General features: G+C 37.7%; 2 protein-coding genes across 3 annotated transcripts; one reads left to right on the top strand and one right to left on the bottom strand.

Moving 5' to 3' along the window:
• The first annotated feature begins 1,535 nt into the window (after positions 1-1,535).
• On the top strand, positions 1,536-8,882 carry LOC117619881 (ABC transporter C family member 10-like). The gene is made up of 13 exons (XM_034349940.1): positions 1,536-1,940; positions 2,296-2,385; positions 2,640-4,701; positions 4,843-5,163; positions 5,246-5,332; positions 5,626-6,210; positions 6,298-6,462; positions 6,678-6,972; positions 7,179-7,393; positions 7,475-7,780; positions 7,888-7,948; positions 8,033-8,272; positions 8,383-8,882. Exons 3-13 carry the CDS (start codon positions 2,653-2,655, stop codon positions 8,493-8,495), a joined length of 4,437 nt encoding a protein of 1,478 aa, XP_034205831.1. The 5' UTR covers positions 1,536-1,940; positions 2,296-2,385; positions 2,640-2,652; the 3' UTR covers positions 8,496-8,882.
• A 1-nt stretch (position 8,883) lies between these two features.
• LOC117619883 (serine/threonine-protein phosphatase 7 long form homolog) lies at positions 8,884-15,296 on the bottom strand. Of its 2 annotated transcripts, XR_004584633.1 has the most exons (10): positions 15,132-15,296; positions 14,863-14,916; positions 14,104-14,150; positions 13,386-13,997; positions 13,093-13,275; positions 12,669-12,990; positions 12,294-12,535; positions 10,196-11,619; positions 9,338-9,591; positions 8,884-9,242 (listed from the first exon to the last, which is right to left on the bottom strand). XR_004584633.1 is itself a non-coding variant. In XM_034349941.1 (9 exons), exons 3-8 carry the CDS (start codon positions 14,146-14,148, stop codon positions 10,198-10,200), a joined length of 2,826 nt encoding a protein of 941 aa, XP_034205832.1. In that variant the 5' UTR covers positions 14,149-14,150; positions 14,863-14,916; positions 15,132-15,296; the 3' UTR covers positions 9,219-9,591; positions 10,196-10,197. The 2 variants fall into 2 exon arrangements, 1 of the variants encoding a protein (XP_034205832.1); XM_034349941.1 differs by having other exon boundaries at positions 9,219-9,591.
• Positions 15,297-17,593: the final 2,297 nt, after the last annotated feature.

The following is a 17,593-nucleotide window of genomic DNA, read 5'->3' as shown; positions in this document are numbered from 1 at the left end:
TAAAGTTGTAGCCACAGATTTTTATAGTGAAAGGTTACCGCTGCTGCTCTCCGAGGACGTAGGCATAGCCGAACCTCGTTAAAGGCTGTGTCTTATCTATTTTACGTACAGCTCAATATCCGCACATATCTCAGGTTATTTTATAACAGAACAAAGATTAGATGGTGATGATTTTTAGTCTTCAAATTGTCGCATAAAGATAAGAGAGATGCATGTTCTAAACTCGTCCATGTGATTCAGCAATGGAAAATGATGATAAAGATGACGGTGATGCGTATCTAAAAGTCCAATCTTTATTTGGTAAGTAAGTCAAATCCGGTATGAACAAAAACACTGAATGCACGTTGCCTATATATATATCAATGTTATATATATGTAGTCCACCACCCAAAACAAAATAATTATGACCAATAATATAAGGAAACCTGAAAGCTTGCTATTAATATATTACATGAATGTTAAATGTAGAGGTTGAGATCCCTACTCACTCTCACTGGAGAAAAGAAGAGTTCACTAAAAAAAAGAAAAGTTGCTTTCTGTCTGAAGCTATGTGATTGGTTTGATTGTAGCAGTTCAGTAGGTTTTGCTGTTTCTGCAGAAGCATTTTTTTGGGCGGTGGAAATAAATACCTGTCCACCTCCTTCAATTTCCATATTATCTCAGTTTCTGGCCACACTCTGTTAGCTCGGGTTCATAACTCAAATTCCCAACCACAGGTCAACTGTTTGCTGGTTGCTATATTGATATAATAATGCATGCATACTAAAATTATATATCTGCAGGTCAACTTATTGTGTTTGCTAGCTTGAAAGCATAATGCATATAAATAAGGGAGATTCACTATTATATCTAATATGGGGGCCCAAATTATAAAAATACCCTATATAAAATGGACTTTAGAAACACACCCAAAGCCCATTTACAACATAACAAAAAAGCTTTTAACTTCTTATAAATTACAAAACTGCCATCAATTTCTTAAAACAAGCTCAACCCCAAAATCTCATAAAAATACCCAAAGCACTCAATAGGGCATCAAAGTAATTTAATAATCAATATTAAATTCAATAAGGCTAGCTATCATTTTTTGGGTTTTTTTTGAGTTTGTTTATAGAAATTCAATTGTGTAGAATTTATTTATAATATTAGTGCTAAAAATGGATATATCACTAAATATCTCTATAAGTAACTGGGAAAAAATATTATTGGAATACAATGACCACACATCTATTGTCTATATCACCTCAACTATTATTGGAATAAATCTTAACACATGTTCCATCAAATAAATAAGCCTTAAAATATAATTGTTATTTCTGTAATTATCATCCACGAATTTTTTTCTTTGTTATAGACAAAGATATTATCCAAAGTTGGTTTGATACGTTGTATTTCTCTGATATGATCGTGTACTATATATGTATATAAGGTGACTTATTTTGTTTTCATTTGACGCAACATTTTATTAAAATATGGACAGCCGCTAGGCTCGAGGTCTTTTATATTATTATAGAATCAGAGAGAAGGAAACGTACGAAGGCACAAAGCCCGCACATTTTAAAGAGACGATAAGCCACCTGTCTGTTTCCCTCTGCAAATGTTGGGAGAGTCGAGACGTGAGCCATGACGATATCCGACTCCGACATTGAATAACGTCTCTCTCTCTCTCTCTCTCTCTCTCTCTCTCTCTCACACACACACACACATAAAAACTAGCAATAGCAAAGCATTCAGTCCATCTTTGTCTCTCTCAGTCTTTAACACACCGCACGGGGCTGCAAACCTGTAGCCCATTTACCCATCACAGACCGCATTTTGTTTTCAAGAAACCAAAAACTCAACCATTTTCAAGTTTCAACCTTTCGTCTTAAAAAAGTAAAGAAATTAAATTCTGGGTTTGCAAAAGGACATTGAAGACATCGGGTTTCGTGGGTTTCCAGGTTAGTCCAACCCCTCATTATTAATTATTATTTTTCTTATACTATGATATGGGAAGTTGTTTGATTGGTCTTTGAATGTTGCCTCTGTTTTCTTCTTTCATTGTTTAACTTTGTGGTCGCTGTAAATTATTTGTCAAGAATGAGCACAAAACAAAAACGAGACTGTTTTCTTTTATTATTTTAATGCCGAACGGATCTTAATCAAATGCTTCACGTAACCAGAATGCACGTTTCTGTTTTTTCTCCCACGTTCGTAGTTTCATACAGAAGCTGACGAATGCAGTATCACTACGGTTGAATTTCTTAACTTTCGAGCTTAGACAGCTCAGTGACGAATTGTTTGGTTGTTTTGTAGGTGGACCATTTTCTTTGTGTGAACTATTTTGCCTAACTAGCTTAGGCCTAAGAGGAGGAAGGGGGCGTCCAGTTCTTGGGCCATTTTCAGGTATGCCCTTTAATCTTAATTGTGAACTAATTATGTTGTATGGGGCAATCACTATGTGCCCATTACGTACTTAGCTTTGTTAATAATGTCTCAGATGCTTTTGGCTTTATGTTTCATCTGTGAATTGGAAGTACTGCATTGATGTCTTGTTTGAGTTTTCATTTTTCCATCAAAATTTTATTAGTTATCTTATTGTTTTTAAGCTGGCTAGACAAGGTTTCTTATTATATCTTCTTGCATTGTATACCTTACAGAGTAAATTTAAGCATGATGGAGGATTTGTGGACTGTATTTTGTGGGGAATCTGGTCCTTCATGCACAGCTGGAAAGCCATGCACTTCCAATCTTGAGTCTATGATTCATCCTTCTTCATGCACCAATCATGTGTTGATAATTGGGTTTGACATTTTGCTTCTAGTTGCGCTCTTGTTCAATATGTTTCACAAGTCCTCATCAAAAACAGGTCACATTCCACCCCGATTTCAAGGCCTTTCGGGTTTGCAAATAGTCTCTGCCCTTGCTAATGGCTGTCTTGGAATTGTGTACTTGGGCTTGGGAATCTGGATTCTGGAAGAGAAGCTGAGGAATACACATACCGCTTTGCCTTTGAATTGGTGGCTACTTGCTTTGTTTCAAGGGCTCACATGGTTGTTTGTGGGTTTGACTGTAAGCATCCGGGGAAAACAACTTCCAAGACAACCGGCAAGACTATTATCTATCCTTGCATTCTTGTTTTCTGCAATTGTCTGTGCTCTATCGCTTTTTGCTGCCATTTTCAGAAAAGAGTTATCAGTGAAGACCGTATTGGATGTCCTGTCTTTTCCAGGAGCAACATTGTTGTTGTTATGTGTTTATAAGGGGCATCCATATGAAGATGGTGATGAGGGCATCAATGGAAATGGCCTTTATACGCCTCTGAATGGCGAGTCCAATGACATCAGTAAAATTGCTCATGTTACCCCATTTAGCAAAGCTGGATTTTTCAGTAAAGCCTCAATTTGGTGGCTAAATTCATTGATGACAAAGGGTAGGGAGAAAACTCTAGAGGAAGAAGATATACCCAAGTTGCGTGAGGAAGATCGAGCAGAAAGTTGTTATTTGCAGTTCTTGGAGCAACTAAACAAAGAGAAACAAATTCAACCATCTTCCCAACCTTCACTACTAAAGATAGTAATCATATGCCACTGGAAAGAGATTCTCTTGTCTGGCTTCTTTGCTTTGCTAAAGGTACTCACTGTCTCTGCTGGTCCTATGCTTCTAAATGCCTTCATTCTAGTTGCTGAAGGAAATGAAAGTTTCAGATACGAAGGTTATGTGTTAGCCATTACACTTTTCCTTTCAAAGACAATTGAATCCTTGTCACAAAGGCAGTGGTACTTACGATCCAGGCTTATTGGTTTGAAAGTTAAGTCTTTGCTCACATCAGCCATTTACAAGAAGCAATTAAGATTATCTAATGCTGCTAAGTTAATACACTCAGGTGGTGAGATAATGAATTATGTTACAGTGGATGCTTATAGGATTGGAGAATTCCCATTTTGGTTCCATCAGACTTGGACCACTAGCCTCCAGCTCTGTCTTGCATTGGTAATTCTTTTCCGTGCTGTTGGCCTAGCTACATTGGCAGCGTTGGTGGTGATAGTTTTGACTGTGGTTTGCAATGCTCCACTTGCCAAGTTACAACATAAGTTTCAGAGTAAGCTAATGGAGGCACAAGATGAAAGGCTAAAGGCTAGTTCTGAGGCTCTCGTGAATATGAAGGTGTTAAAACTATATGCATGGGAGACCCATTTCAAGAATGCGATAGAAAAGTTAAGGAAGGCGGAGTACAAATGGTTATCGGCAGTGCAGTTAAGAAAAGCGTATAATTCCTACCTCTTTTGGTCATCCCCTGTTTTGGTCTCTGCTGCTACATTTGGAGCATGTTATTTTCTCAAGGTTCCGTTGCATGCAAATAATGTTTTCACTTTCGTGGCAACTTTACGCCTTGTTCAGGACCCCATTAGATCTATTCCTGAGGTCATTGGGGTTGTCATTCAAGCCAAGGTTGCATTTGAACGCATTGTAAAATTCCTCGAGGCACCAGAACTGCAGACTGCAAATGTCCGGAAATGCAACATGGAGAATGTAGACCACTCCATTCTTATCAAGTCAGCTAATTTTTCATGGGAGGATAATATATCAAAGCCCACCCTGAGAAATATAAACTTAGAGGTTAGGCCTGGTGAAAAGGTTGCTATATGTGGAGAAGTCGGCTCCGGAAAATCAAGCCTTCTAGCTGCAATTCTGGGAGAAATTCCAAATGTTCGAGGAAGTGTAAGTTGCTATTTTTTTTCCCTTGATAACTAGAAAATACAGTTATACTTTGTCAGAACTCTCTCAACAGATATTACTTGCACTTTAAGTCCCACAGGCTTTCTAAAATTATCATCATTAAGTTATCTTTATGACTTTCAGATTCAAGTTTTTGGGACCATTGCTTATGTTTCTCAAACAGCATGGATCCAAACAGGGACGATACAAGAAAATATTTTGTTTGGTTCTGCTATGGATAGTGAAAGATACCGAGAGACACTTGAGAGATGTTCACTTGTAAAGGATCTGGAGCTGCTTCCTTATGGTGACCTCACTGAAATAGGGGAGAGAGGGGTCAATCTGAGTGGTGGTCAGAAGCAGCGAATTCAGCTTGCCCGGGCTCTCTATCAGAATGCTGATATATATCTCTTGGATGATCCATTCAGTGCAGTTGATGCACATACTGCTACAAACTTATTCAATGTAAATACACTTTCCTAACATGGGCAGTGCCCTTCTTTATTAACTTCTGGCTTTTAGTGAAAGCTAATTTGTACGTTGGCAGGAATATGTTATGGAAGCACTTTCAGGGAAGACTGTCTTACTTGTGACCCATCAAGTTGATTTCCTGCCTGCTTTTGATTCTGTTTTGGTTAGTCTACCATTAACTCTAAGCTATTTCTCCATTTTTCTTTTATTTCTTTCCATAAATCAATTTATTTCAAATCTATTAATCGGCAGGGGCTAGCCATTTCCTATTCTACTCTCCCTTCAGCCAATTGCACATTGTGATTGTAGCAAAAAAGAGAACCCATTTTCATTCAACCTACGAGGGTTGTAGTTATTTTATCATGCGTTGTGTTTCAGCTCTGTATATGACTAGTTAGTCACTTAGCACAAGCTGTTACTCCTGCATAATAACATCAAGTTCAATTTTGTTGACAGTTGATGCTTGATGGGGAAATCCTATATGCAGCTCCTTATCACCGTCTATTGGACTCAAGCCAAGAATTTCAGGACCTTGTTAATGCACACAAAGAAACTGCTGGTTCTGACAGGGTTGCAGATGCCACTTCTGCCCAAAATGGAATATCGTCCAGAGAGATTAAGAAGACATATGTAGAAAAGCAACTTAGATCATCTAAGGGTGACCAATTGATTAAACAAGAAGAGAGAGAAACGGGAGACATAGGGTTGAAGCCATTCATACAGTATCTGAAACAGAAAAATGGGTTCTTGTACTTCTCAACAGCAGTTCTTTTACACCTTATTTTTGTTATTAGTCAGATTGTACAGAACTCGTGGATGGCTGCTAATGTGGATAATCCCGATGTTAGCACATTGCGATTGATCATGGTTTACTTGTTGATTGGATTTTCTGCAACATTTATTTTACTGTTCAGATCTCTTATAACAGTTGTTCTGGGTCTTGAGGCATCTCAGTCTTTATTCTCACAGCTACTAAATTCCCTTTTTCGTGCGCCTATGTCGTTTTATGACTCAACACCTCTGGGAAGGATACTTAGTCGGGTATGCATTTCAAACAGAAAGTTTGGGTACAGATTAGGAGGAACTCAAGCAACTAATAAATTTATGTATTACATTTTTCTTGAATAGGTTTCATCTGATCTGAGTATCATAGACCTTGATATTCCATTCAGCCTGGTCTTTGCTTGTGGGGCTACCATAAATGCTTATTCCAATCTCGGAGTACTGGCTGTTGTTACCTGGCAAGTCCTGTTTGTCTCCATACCAATGGTCTATCTGGCAATTTGTCTACAGGTAATACTATACAAGGTTCTTTTATATGTTATACGGCAGAAGCTACTATATTCGTTTAACTGGCTACACGATGCAATTCACATGTTAATGTTAAGAATGGTTATACTTCTATCTATTAGGAATTTAGGAAGTATCTGAATATGAAATTGAAAGAGCAGAGAAATGTGCTTTCTTTTGAAAATAACTTGATTAAATACAACATTTTTTATTTTCAGAAATACTATTTTTCCACTGGAAAAGAGTTGATGCGGATCAATGGCACAACCAAGTCCTACGTAGCAAACCATCTAGCGGAGTCTGTCTCAGGAGCCATTACAATAAGAGCTTTCAATGAAGAAGAGCGGTTCTTGGCGAAGAATTTTGACCTCATTGACACAAATGCTAGTCCTTTTTTTCACAGTTTCGCGGCAAATGAATGGCTGATCCAACGGTTAGAAATACTCAGTGCAGCAGTTCTTTCTTCAGCAGCACTATGCATGTGTTTGCTTCCTCCTGGAACGTTTAGCTCTGGTAAGTTTTTAAGTTTTCCTGGAATTGCCTGGCTAAAGAGGAAAGAAGTCATTGTTGCTATCTTCTGGTATTTTAGACATCTCCTTTTGTTGCACAGAAAATCACTAAAGATGATTTATATTTGTAGCATAATTTAAGCTATGGAGCCTTGTACAATTTTTGTTGTTGTCAAAACGAGCCTTATACAATTTACTGTGTCACTGCAGGATTCATTGGAATGGCACTTTCATATGGTCTTTCATTAAACGTTTCCTTGATGTTTTCAATTCAGAACCAGTGCACTATAGCAAATTATATCATTTCTGTTGAAAGACTAAATCAATACACCCATATACCGAGCGAAGCCCCTGAAATAGTAGAAGGAAGCCGTCCCCCATCCAACTGGCCAGTTTTTGGTAAAGTGGAGATACAAAATTTGCAGGTAAATATTGGCAGCTTTTGTGTTATAACTAAACAAGGTTAGAGTTAAAGTAGATGACTGATACTTTTGATATCAAAACAGATTAGATACAGGGCCGATACACCGCTTGTTCTTCGTGGGATCAGTTGCATTTTTGAAGGAGGACACAAGATTGGTATTGTTGGTCGAACTGGCAGTGGGAAGTCGACTCTCATTGGTGCTCTGTTTCGTCTGGTGGAGCCAGCTGGAGGGAAGATTATAGTTGATGGCATTGACATCTCTACAATCGGACTTCATGATCTGAGGTCACGTTTTGGAATAATACCTCAAGATCCTACTCTCTTCAATGGGACTGTGAGATACAATTTGGATCCCTTATCCCAACATTCAGACCAGGAAATATGGGAGGTATTAGTCAAGTCCTATAATGCTTGTTTTCTGTAATATTCGGTTTTGAATGTTGAAAGTATGGTTGCAAATTTCTCTAAGCAAAGAGTTCTCTGTACATTATGAAGGTTCTTGGGAAATGTCAGCTTCGAGATGCTGTTCAGGAGAAAGGTGGCTTAGACTCCTTAGGTAAGTGTTGATATGTCAGTGTGTGATGTGCAATTTGGCCTGTTAATTGTGATCAGCGGTAGCAACTGATGACCTGATTTGCAGTTGTAGATGATGGATCAAACTGGAGCATGGGACAAAGGCAATTGTTCTGTTTGGGGCGTGCTCTTTTGAGGAGAAGTCGGGTACTGGTGCTTGATGAAGCAACCGCATCGATCGACAATGCCACCGATATGATTCTACAGAAAACTATACGGACTGAATTTGCATATTGTACCGTGATTACGGTAGCTCACAGGATACCGACTGTGATGGATTGCACAATGGTTCTTGCCATTAGTGATGGTGAGTTTCATTAGTTAAATGCACATCTATATATCAGTTGTTTTGTTCAATCCTAATCGTTGGAAAAATATCGGAGAAACATTGAATGAAAATGGTTTCGCCTATTTCAGGACAACTAGTGGAGTATGATGAGCCAATGAAGTTAATGAAAAGAGAAGGCTCACTATTTGGGCAGCTTGTCAAGGAATACTGGTCTCATATCCAGTCTGCAGAATCCCATTGAATATATATAGCAGTATTGGGTTTTGGGCCACGACTGTTGTAAATCATTACAAGAACTGCTAGTCCGAAGATCGTGTTCTATGCTGTGCCGGGGTGTGTGTGTGTGAAAAAGAAGAAAAAAAAAAAGTGAAAAGCATGAAAAGTAAGGAGGCAAAGGCCAAAACAGAGTTGTTATAAGATTCGGTGGGTGATAACATTTGGGTGGGGCATTAAAATTGATAAAATCGTCCACATTATCAGTCGGCATGCAGCAACCTTAGTCCTGTGTAAATTAAAAGATGATGGTGATATGTATCGAGTACTATATTTTTCAGATCCCGTCGGTTGTTTTTTCTCATCACGGTGGGCAATCATTTGCATTAATATTAGCTGTTGAATTTGGATCTCACTGGATCTAACTGGACACTTAGTCCTGTGTAATTGATCTTTTCTCAATAGTACATACACCTGTTGCCACTGGATATACAAAGGTATATAAAATCGGATGTGTGGCAACACAAATTATGCATTACATGTGGAGCTGTGTCTCCTTCTTGATGTTGAGATGAAAGTGGATGAAAGTGGAGCTATACACTTCATGGCAGTAATATGTCAGTTTATGAACAGCGATACCCTGGAAAGTTATATTTCCCAAGGATGAAGAATATGCTGCAATAGGCACCCGTTCACCGACAAAACCAGTTTTAGTATTTGTTTCCTCTCGTCAACAGACTAAGGCTTAGCATCCAAGGTCATACTGTAACTTCCTCTGAAATTCATAAAATTGTGCATGTATTAACAGAAATAAAAAGTGTGAACTAATAATAAACCAGCATATGCTGCAAAAGGCACCGATTCACCTACAAAACCAGTTTTAATATTTGTTTCCTCTCGTCAACAGACAAGGCTTAGCATCCAAGGTCATGCTGTAACTTACCTCTGAAATTCATAAAATTGTGCATGTATTAAAAGAAATAAAAGTTGTGATACTAATAATAAGATCCAGGAAATAAATGATTCTTTCTTCTTCCTTTTTCCCTGGCCTGGATCAACGAAAACTGTGGGTGTTCATCATTCTTAAAATGCTCCTGTCCTTCAAACTTGTGAGCAAGTTCAACCTGTTCAACGTGTAATAAGTGGTTAATATGGAAAGCAGAGCACAACGCACCTCACATGATTGACATTGAAGAATTATAAAAAATTGAAACTGGTTCATCTTGCTATGATAAACCACATTCGTGGTTGCTCTATAAGAATTTAAATGTCACAAACAGATTATAGGTAATATCGCATCTCCAATTGCATCCCTTTCAAAATTATACCAATAAGTTCACACATTTCCCAATTGCCACTCACACTGCTAGTATAATTTCAGATGATCGTATTCTTAACTACTCTGGTTAATAGTAACCTATTTCCATTGTTTCTTTTATTATTATTATTATTATTAATAATTCTTTTTTAGAAAGCCACTGTTTCTAGGTTAGATGTGTAAAATCAAACTTCCAATGATTACGGCATCAATACAGAGCCTAGTTTTTTTAGTACAGCAATATATTTATTTTTCATTTCACAGTCATATTCTGTTGGTAAATTATCTTTTTTAACCAGAGCAATATAAAAACTAAAAACAATTGAAGAGAAAAGAAATGGCACATATACTCCAAAGGAAACATATTATACAAATATATATATTTAAAAAGTATAGAGGTGATAATGTACCTTCACGAACTGGTCACCATTGATGCCAAGCCCAACTCTTCATCAGCATCAGTCACATCTTCAAAATTGTAAAAGGGATCTGCCTTTGGTCTTGGAGTAATTGCTTCAAAACTACGAAATACAGGATCATCAAAATTAGGGGGTTCCAAGATAATGTAAGCCCCTTTATTTTTGTACCTCTCCTCTGTCCCCTGAAATTGTGGGTAGTCTGGAGCACTAAACAAAGTGATCAGCTTTCCTGACTCCACAATGTGATCGATGGTGTACCCTTCATCCATTCCACCAAGACTTGGTCTCTTTTTTCGTGCATCAGGGCCTTCATGCGATCTGATAATCAACTTCAGATGAAATTTCTTGAGAAAATCATCAGTGCAATCAGGACCCCATATCAAACCAATTCCTCTCTCGATATTAAATGAAAGACCCGGAGTCCTTGAAGGATCCGACCACATCACATCGCCCGGAATTAAGTTGGAACCCTCCCATGAAGGATCAAGAACTAATCTTCTAGCCTTATTTAGTTCTTCAAAAGATCCCAAAGATAATGAATTGGATTCAGGATTGAAAGCCATCCTACGACTCTTCATTCCCTTTGATTTCTTGGGGATCACAGGGATGTGGCGAAATATACCTCCATGTGCAGTGTACACATGTTTACCAATGAGGGAAGCCAAAGGAAGACTTTTAAAGCACCCAAGACATCTACGATACATATGCTTGCCTCTATCACTATATTTTGTCAACACTTCCTTCTCAAAACCATAAATAGAAGTGCAAAACTTTGATTCATGACTTCCACGCAAAAGATACACCCTTTTTGGCATGAACACTTTCCAAGCTAACACAATTAGGAAAGTTTCAAAACCCCAAGCACCTTTGTCAACATAATTTCCATTGAAGACGAAGAATCGATTTTCCGAGGGAAGGCCAGCATCACGGAGAAGGAAAAGAAGGTCGTGCAACTGCCCGTGAAGGTCTCCGACGACGACGACTGTGGATTCTGAGGCTAAGTTGTCAATGGTGACGCAATTGGCCTCTTTTTGGAGGATCTGGGAGGCACAAATGACCAAACTATCAAAAACCTCAACAGGAAACACGTCTGGCAATTGAGTCGGCTTAAGATTTCTAGAAGCCCAGTCGAAGACCGACATGAGGTTTTGGACCCAGTTGAGGGTGAGTTCGCCATCATGAGGCCAACCAATTGGGGTTTGAAGCAACTGTGATGATGGGTTGTTTTCAGATTCTAAGTTGGTAGCTATGGAAGGCGATGAATTGAAGACTGGTGGTGTTGCCGCTTCTGCAACTTCTACTGGTACTGCATCAGATTGTTGATCTTGAGATGCCGGAAGTGGAGGATTGCATGATGGAGATGTTGCAGCGTCAGCATTCTCAAACGTGTCTCTGTCAACAACTTGTGACCCCTCCTAACATAAAAACAAAATATTGTTTATTAAGATTAGGCACATCAACAATCAGTATGGGTAACATAATTTCAAAATCGCATTATATGACAATCCCAGTATACCTTTTATGATTTGGCACATTTACATCCTTATTAATATTCAATGTCACTAAAAAGAAAAAGGAAAAAAAAAAACAACATACATTACATACAAGTTGTAACAAAATCCATGCACAACAAAATTTCATATACTTCAAAATTCAAATAAAAGGCATGCTAGGCTAACTTAATGACGCAAGCCTAAAAAGAGAAATAAATAAGAAAAAGGCATGCTATGCCCAGTTTAGTCTCACCACACTGACCATTTTCATTTTAATCCACATTTGAATGAACAAAGTTGTGACTAATTTAATCTATTAAAACCGGTTTACTCTATTGTTACATTCTTTTAGCTAGTGAATTATGAACCAAAAAGCATTTTCCAATCAACTAAGCCACTCAATCTTTTAACTAATAATTCATTTAATCCCACTATATTAACCTCATGTTCTTTTAAGTATTGTAACAAAATCCATGAACAACAAAATTTCATATACTTCAAAATTCAAATAAAAGGCATGCTAGGCTAACTTAATGATTGCAAGCCTAAAAAGAGAGATGCATAAGAAAAAAGGCAAGACTATATCTACGCCTAACCGGTTCCTCAACACAAGTCAGCTGTTCAGGTGCAGGCAAGGTGGAGGGCTCTGCCTGATGAGATGCTGACGGGACAGCAGTAGAACTAGGTTGCAGAACTTCCCTTCTTCTCTTCCTGGGTTTAGGTTTTAGGGACTTTGGTTGCTCATCATGCGGGGGCAGTTGTGGGTCGTCATGAAGGGCATGCACAGGCACGTCATGCGCTGGCAATTCCACAGCATATGGAGGACCTACTAAACCAGCTGGAGGTAACCAAACAAAAATAAATAAATAATCAGAAATTTTAAAAAAATAATATTAAAAGAAAATGTGGAGCCGTGCGGCTAAAAAAATCAGAATTATTAAAAAAAATTAAAGAAACCAGAATGCACTTACCTATCCGCGGCCCTCTCAAAGGAAACCTGCCAACCCAGCTGTTAATGTACAGGGGAAAGTGCCCGTGGTCAGCAAGATTTAAATCTTTCTTTGGCCCCTTCTTTCTTACTTCAACCACCACATCAGGAAGCTCTGCTATTGAATCTAGGTCTATATTCTCAAAACCTAATTGCCTAGCATAGTTGTTTGGTTTGTGAGGGACGATTATGTGATAATTGATGCAGAGAGTGACTGAACATGCCTTAGCCAGCTGAAGGGCATAACGCTCATAACCCTCCCCTAGAAGAGTATGGCTAAGCCTCTGATAAGGCTGCTGTATGAACTACAATAGAAAATACAAAATAAATTAATAAAGAACTATAGCTCCAAAATTTGGTTGCATTTAAATAAGAACTGTATTTAAATAAGTCTTTTAAAGACTTACATTTTCATCAGTTGCGTTCCCCAGAATTTCCATATAGGATCCAAAATTGGGAACTGTGTTCCCATTCAAGCGTTTATGGAGAAGGTGGGACCACGGCACCATTAATGGACACTCCATCGGGAGATCCACTGTCTCTCCTATCAGCTTTATGCGTAGTGGCTTTATATGCTCCAGAGCAAAAACCTGGGCAAGTAATAAACAAAGATAAGGAAAGTAGAGAAGTTAAAACATCAAACCCAAGTTTAGTTAAAGTGAGAATGGTGTTGTTTGATATTGAATCATCAAATACTTACCATGAGAGCGTATGCCAAGCCGTTTACGATTCCTCGATCCAAAGAATTGTACAAGCTCGCCCATGCAGCTGCGCCCCACGCATAGCTGCCAACCTCCTGAAGATTGTCCAAGAGCCCCAAATACTGGGCAGAAACTAACCCAGTGCAGTCATCGGGTATTATATATGACCCAATGACATACATGAGATAGGCTCTAAGATAGTGTGCCCACCCATCCTCATCTGGACGTACTGGGTTATTACTATAATGTTCTCTTAACCAACTAAGCCTAATCCTCCCTCCATCCAAAGATGCTGGAGGAGGATCGATACCAAAAGCATTCAAAAATAAAGTTTCTGTTTTCCCTATCCTGCCAATAACCGGTCTACCGTCAATCGGCATACCGGTGATGAGAAGGACATCTACTAAACTAAAATAGAGTGAATAACCATTAAAGGTAAAACACTTTAAATTACGATCATAGTGTCGTAGCAAAGCGTTTACCATGGTACAATCCAACCTCATTTGGAACTTAAAACGTTCAAAGAATCCTAAACCTATCCTAGTTAATGCCTCCCTAAGGTCCTCAGTTATTGGCCAACGCACCAAATTGTTCAACGGTTCATGTGGAGTCTATAAAAAAAAAGAAAAAAAAGAAAGAAGAAATATTAGTGTCTAGTTATACTACTGCTGGCCAGCCTTGCAATATCTGAAATAAAATGGGCAATGAGTTACTTACATGAGGGGCCGGAGCCGGGGCCGGAGCTAGAGCCAGAGCTTCCATATCTTCAAAAGAATTAAAGAAAACCCCAAATTTCAGATGGTTAGTAAATAACGTAAGTGTTAAATATGTTATGTACCATTTCAGGGACAACACAAAAACAAAGTACAATCACATGTACTGTGTCAAAGTGGAAACTGATAAGCAGAGTATAAACACCTTAATGACATTATATTGGGTTATATTCCATAAGCTTGGATGAATTTAATCTCATGCCCCAAAAGCCTTAATAGACCAAGAAAGATTATAGCTAGTATAATTATATGTGACGGATCTCAATGTTTAATTTGTCTACTCTATGTGAAGGATCCCTATTAGGGATCTTGAATTTGGGTTGAGGCTCATGGATAAAATCGATGAAACCTGCCCCCTCAACTGCCTTAATAAGCCCAAAATCAATCAGCAAGCTAAATATATTTCATTCAAAAAATCCTAACCAACCACCAGACTAAACATTTTTCATTAAAAAAGCTGCCATTTAAACATATATCATTCAAGAAAACAAAAAATCCTAACTAAACATCAGACTAGACATGTTTAATTAAAACAGAAGCCATATAATCAAGTAAAAAACACATGCATTTAAACTCAATCCTAGCAGAAAACCATGTAAACAATTCCAACACAGAAAAGAACAGCTAAACCCTAGCAGTCTCAATCAATTCTAACAGACAATCAACATATACATTTAATTACATAATTAAAGTTCAATTATACCTCAAAAGCAGCACCAACAGTTCCAGCACAGCAAAACCCTACCTCAACTTGCTTCTGTCCAAAAATAGAAAAAACCCCATCAATATGAAATTCAGAAACCAAAAACCTTGTTTAAACCCTACTTAAACCCTCAAATTAATGTAGCCGACCTCTAATTTAGGAGAAACCCACTCAAAACCAAAACCCCAATTTAGCAGAAAACCCTATCAAAACCCTAAAATTAGTAAAAAACCCCCAATCGAAACCCTAATCTAGCACAAAATCCTTACCCAGCGACAGAAAAGAGGAGACAGCAACTGTAGAGGTGAGAGGTTTTCAGAGGTTTCGATCGAGAGAGATGAGAGGTTTTATAGGTTCTGATCAAGAGAGATGAGAAGTTGCAGAGGTTTTCGATCGATGGACAGAGAGGAGGAGGTTTGAGGTTTGAGATTCTAATCGATCATACCAGAGGGGTAAAAAAAACATTTGAAGCGGGCACTATGCGTGTCATGCGCGACCCGCGGGTCGACATGCAGGTTCAGTTCGGGTTCACGCTACCCGGCTCACCCGAACTCAATCAAGGCCGTTGACTCTGCATACCGGTCAGCAGGATCGACGGTTACCATACTTTTGGTATCTTAATTTCCTGTAAAGGTCATATATTTTCTCGGGACATGACTTGCTATGTAGAGAACCCTCAAGGCCGTTGTCTTTTTTAATATTTTAAAATATTGGCCCTTATAAAATTACTTTATATAAAAAAAGTTAATGATGTTTACTGCTGGCTGAGTAATGAATTAGGAATATTTTTAGGGACTTTGATGTTAAACAATTTGCACCATTTCAAGAGTTGATTATGTTAGACTGGGCCAACAACTATCTTGATGAACTTAATCCAGACTTGACGTGATCTCCGGGCTGTTAAGTTTTATCTGTGTTTACTATTATCTGTTATAATTATCTTGTATAGAATAAATACCTTATTGATAATTATATTGTAAAGAGTTTGTCTCCATATAAACTTGTTCGTTCTTTCACATCTAACAAATAACAGAGGGGAAAAAGCAGAAAGAATGACTTTTAGATCATTATGGCTAACAGTAATGGTAAAATTACCATATGTAATGGCAAAATTACCATATGTAATGGCCTTCTTTATGGTCTCGTAATCACTGAGATTTGAGACCAGCTCAGTCTCAACCCTTTATTAATTAGAGATATTTAGTGATATACCCATTTCTAGCACTAATATTATAAATAAACCCTACACAATTGAATTCCTATAAACAAACCCAAAAAAAAACCCAAAAAATGATAGCTAGCCTTATTGAATTTAATATTGATTATTAAATTACTTTGATGCCCTATTGAGTGCTTTGGGTATTTTTATGAGATTTTGGGGTTGGGCTTGTTTTAAGAAATTGATGGCAGTTTTGTAATTTATAAGAAGTTAAAAACTTTTTTGTTATGTTGTAAATGGGCTTTGGGTGTGTTTCTAAAGTCCATTTTATATAAGGTATTTTTATAATTTGGGCCCCCATATTAGGTATAATAGTGAATCTCCCTATTAATTATGCATGGCAGAAAAATAAAAAAAATGTGAAAAGCGTGAAAAGTAAGGGGCAGGACAAAGGCAAAACCGAGTTATTATAAGATTGGGTGGTAGCATCATGCAGCAATGACATATGATATGGCAAATTAATGATGGCGGTGATCTGTTTCCTGTATCTAAATCTTCTATCTACTACTAGCACTACTATATTTTTCAGATCCTGTCGGTTGTATATTAAAATAAATAATTATGATCTATATAATGAATGTGTATTTATTTATTTATTTATTTTGTCGTATATTCATATTATAATATATTAGACTAGTAACACTACGTAGCAGTATGATCCTCACACTAGACAATGAATGATTAATAAAGATGATCATGTATGAGCAACACACATATATAATCAAAATTTATGTTTTTTTCAGGCTCCTTTTTGCATCAACAATTACAGGAGCCCCCACCTGACGTTTAATAAACAAATGCCTCAACGGCATGCATCTTCTAAACTCGGCGAAAAGAGGAAAATAAAAGATAAAAACAGGTCATGTATGCATCTTCTGAATTAAATTGGGGTGCACTTGGATGAACTGCATGCTTTGTTTAGATGGGACTGGAGGCCCGGGTTGCTCCTGATCGATGGACAAATGAATATGTAACCTCTTCAATGCTCTGCATTTTTGCAGATCACAGAACCATTAATTGGGGTGGTTGATCAGTTAATGGCTTGGACCTTATAATATACAAGGATGGGTGGCGGATGCCTACTTTCATATCTTTTTCCAGTTTTTGGCCATACCCTTCTGTAGCTTCAACAACAACTTGCACAACTACAGATCAGCTTGATATAATTCACACACACACATATTATGATATCTTTTCATTTTATGATTCATAGCTAACTAGCTAGGTCCAATTAGTCTTAATTTAATTGAATGAGACAAATTAATTAATTATATAGGGCAAGTTTTATTAATATATGCATTTCCAATTAGAGATCCAATATTAGTTTTATGTGAGTATATATGACACCATGCTCATTCTGATGTTATAATATCATATTCGACTTCAATTTGCTGTCAGGATAGTTTGACATGCAATGCAAACATGCACTTGACTACTATGCTCATTTCCAATTAGAGAGTTCTTCAGGGCCCTTCCACTATTCAAAAGGCTTTCAAGACAGTTGGGGTGCCG

Source organism: Prunus dulcis, chromosome 2, assembly GCF_902201215.1.
Source record: "Prunus dulcis chromosome 2, ALMONDv2, whole genome shotgun sequence".
NCBI lineage: Eukaryota > Viridiplantae > Streptophyta > Magnoliopsida > Rosales > Rosaceae > Prunus > Prunus dulcis.
This window is presented reverse-complemented; position numbering and strand designations above follow the sequence as displayed.

Excerpts from the sequence above, each read along its gene's own strand:
- LOC117619883 (XM_034349941.1), bottom strand. The coding sequence starts at position 14,148 with ATGGAAGCTCTGGCTCTAGCTCCGGCCCCGGCTCCGGCCCCTCAT. Across the intron at positions 13,276-13,385 it reads GCTTGGCATACGCTCTCATG|GTTTTTGCTCTGGAGCATAT; the intron begins GTAAGTATTTGA and ends TTACTTGCCCAG. Across the intron at positions 12,991-13,092 it reads GGAACGCAACTGATGAAAAT|TTCATACAGCAGCCTTATCA; the intron begins GTAAGTCTTTAA and ends TTTCTATTGTAG.
- LOC117619881 (XM_034349940.1), top strand. The coding sequence starts at position 2,653 with ATGATGGAGGATTTGTGGACTGTATTTTGTGGGGAATCTGGTCCTTCA. Across the intron at positions 7,781-7,887 it reads CAGACCAGGAAATATGGGAG|GTTCTTGGGAAATGTCAGCT; the intron begins GTATTAGTCAAG and ends TACATTATGAAG. Across the intron at positions 8,273-8,382 it reads GGTTCTTGCCATTAGTGATG|GACAACTAGTGGAGTATGAT; the intron begins GTGAGTTTCATT and ends CGCCTATTTCAG.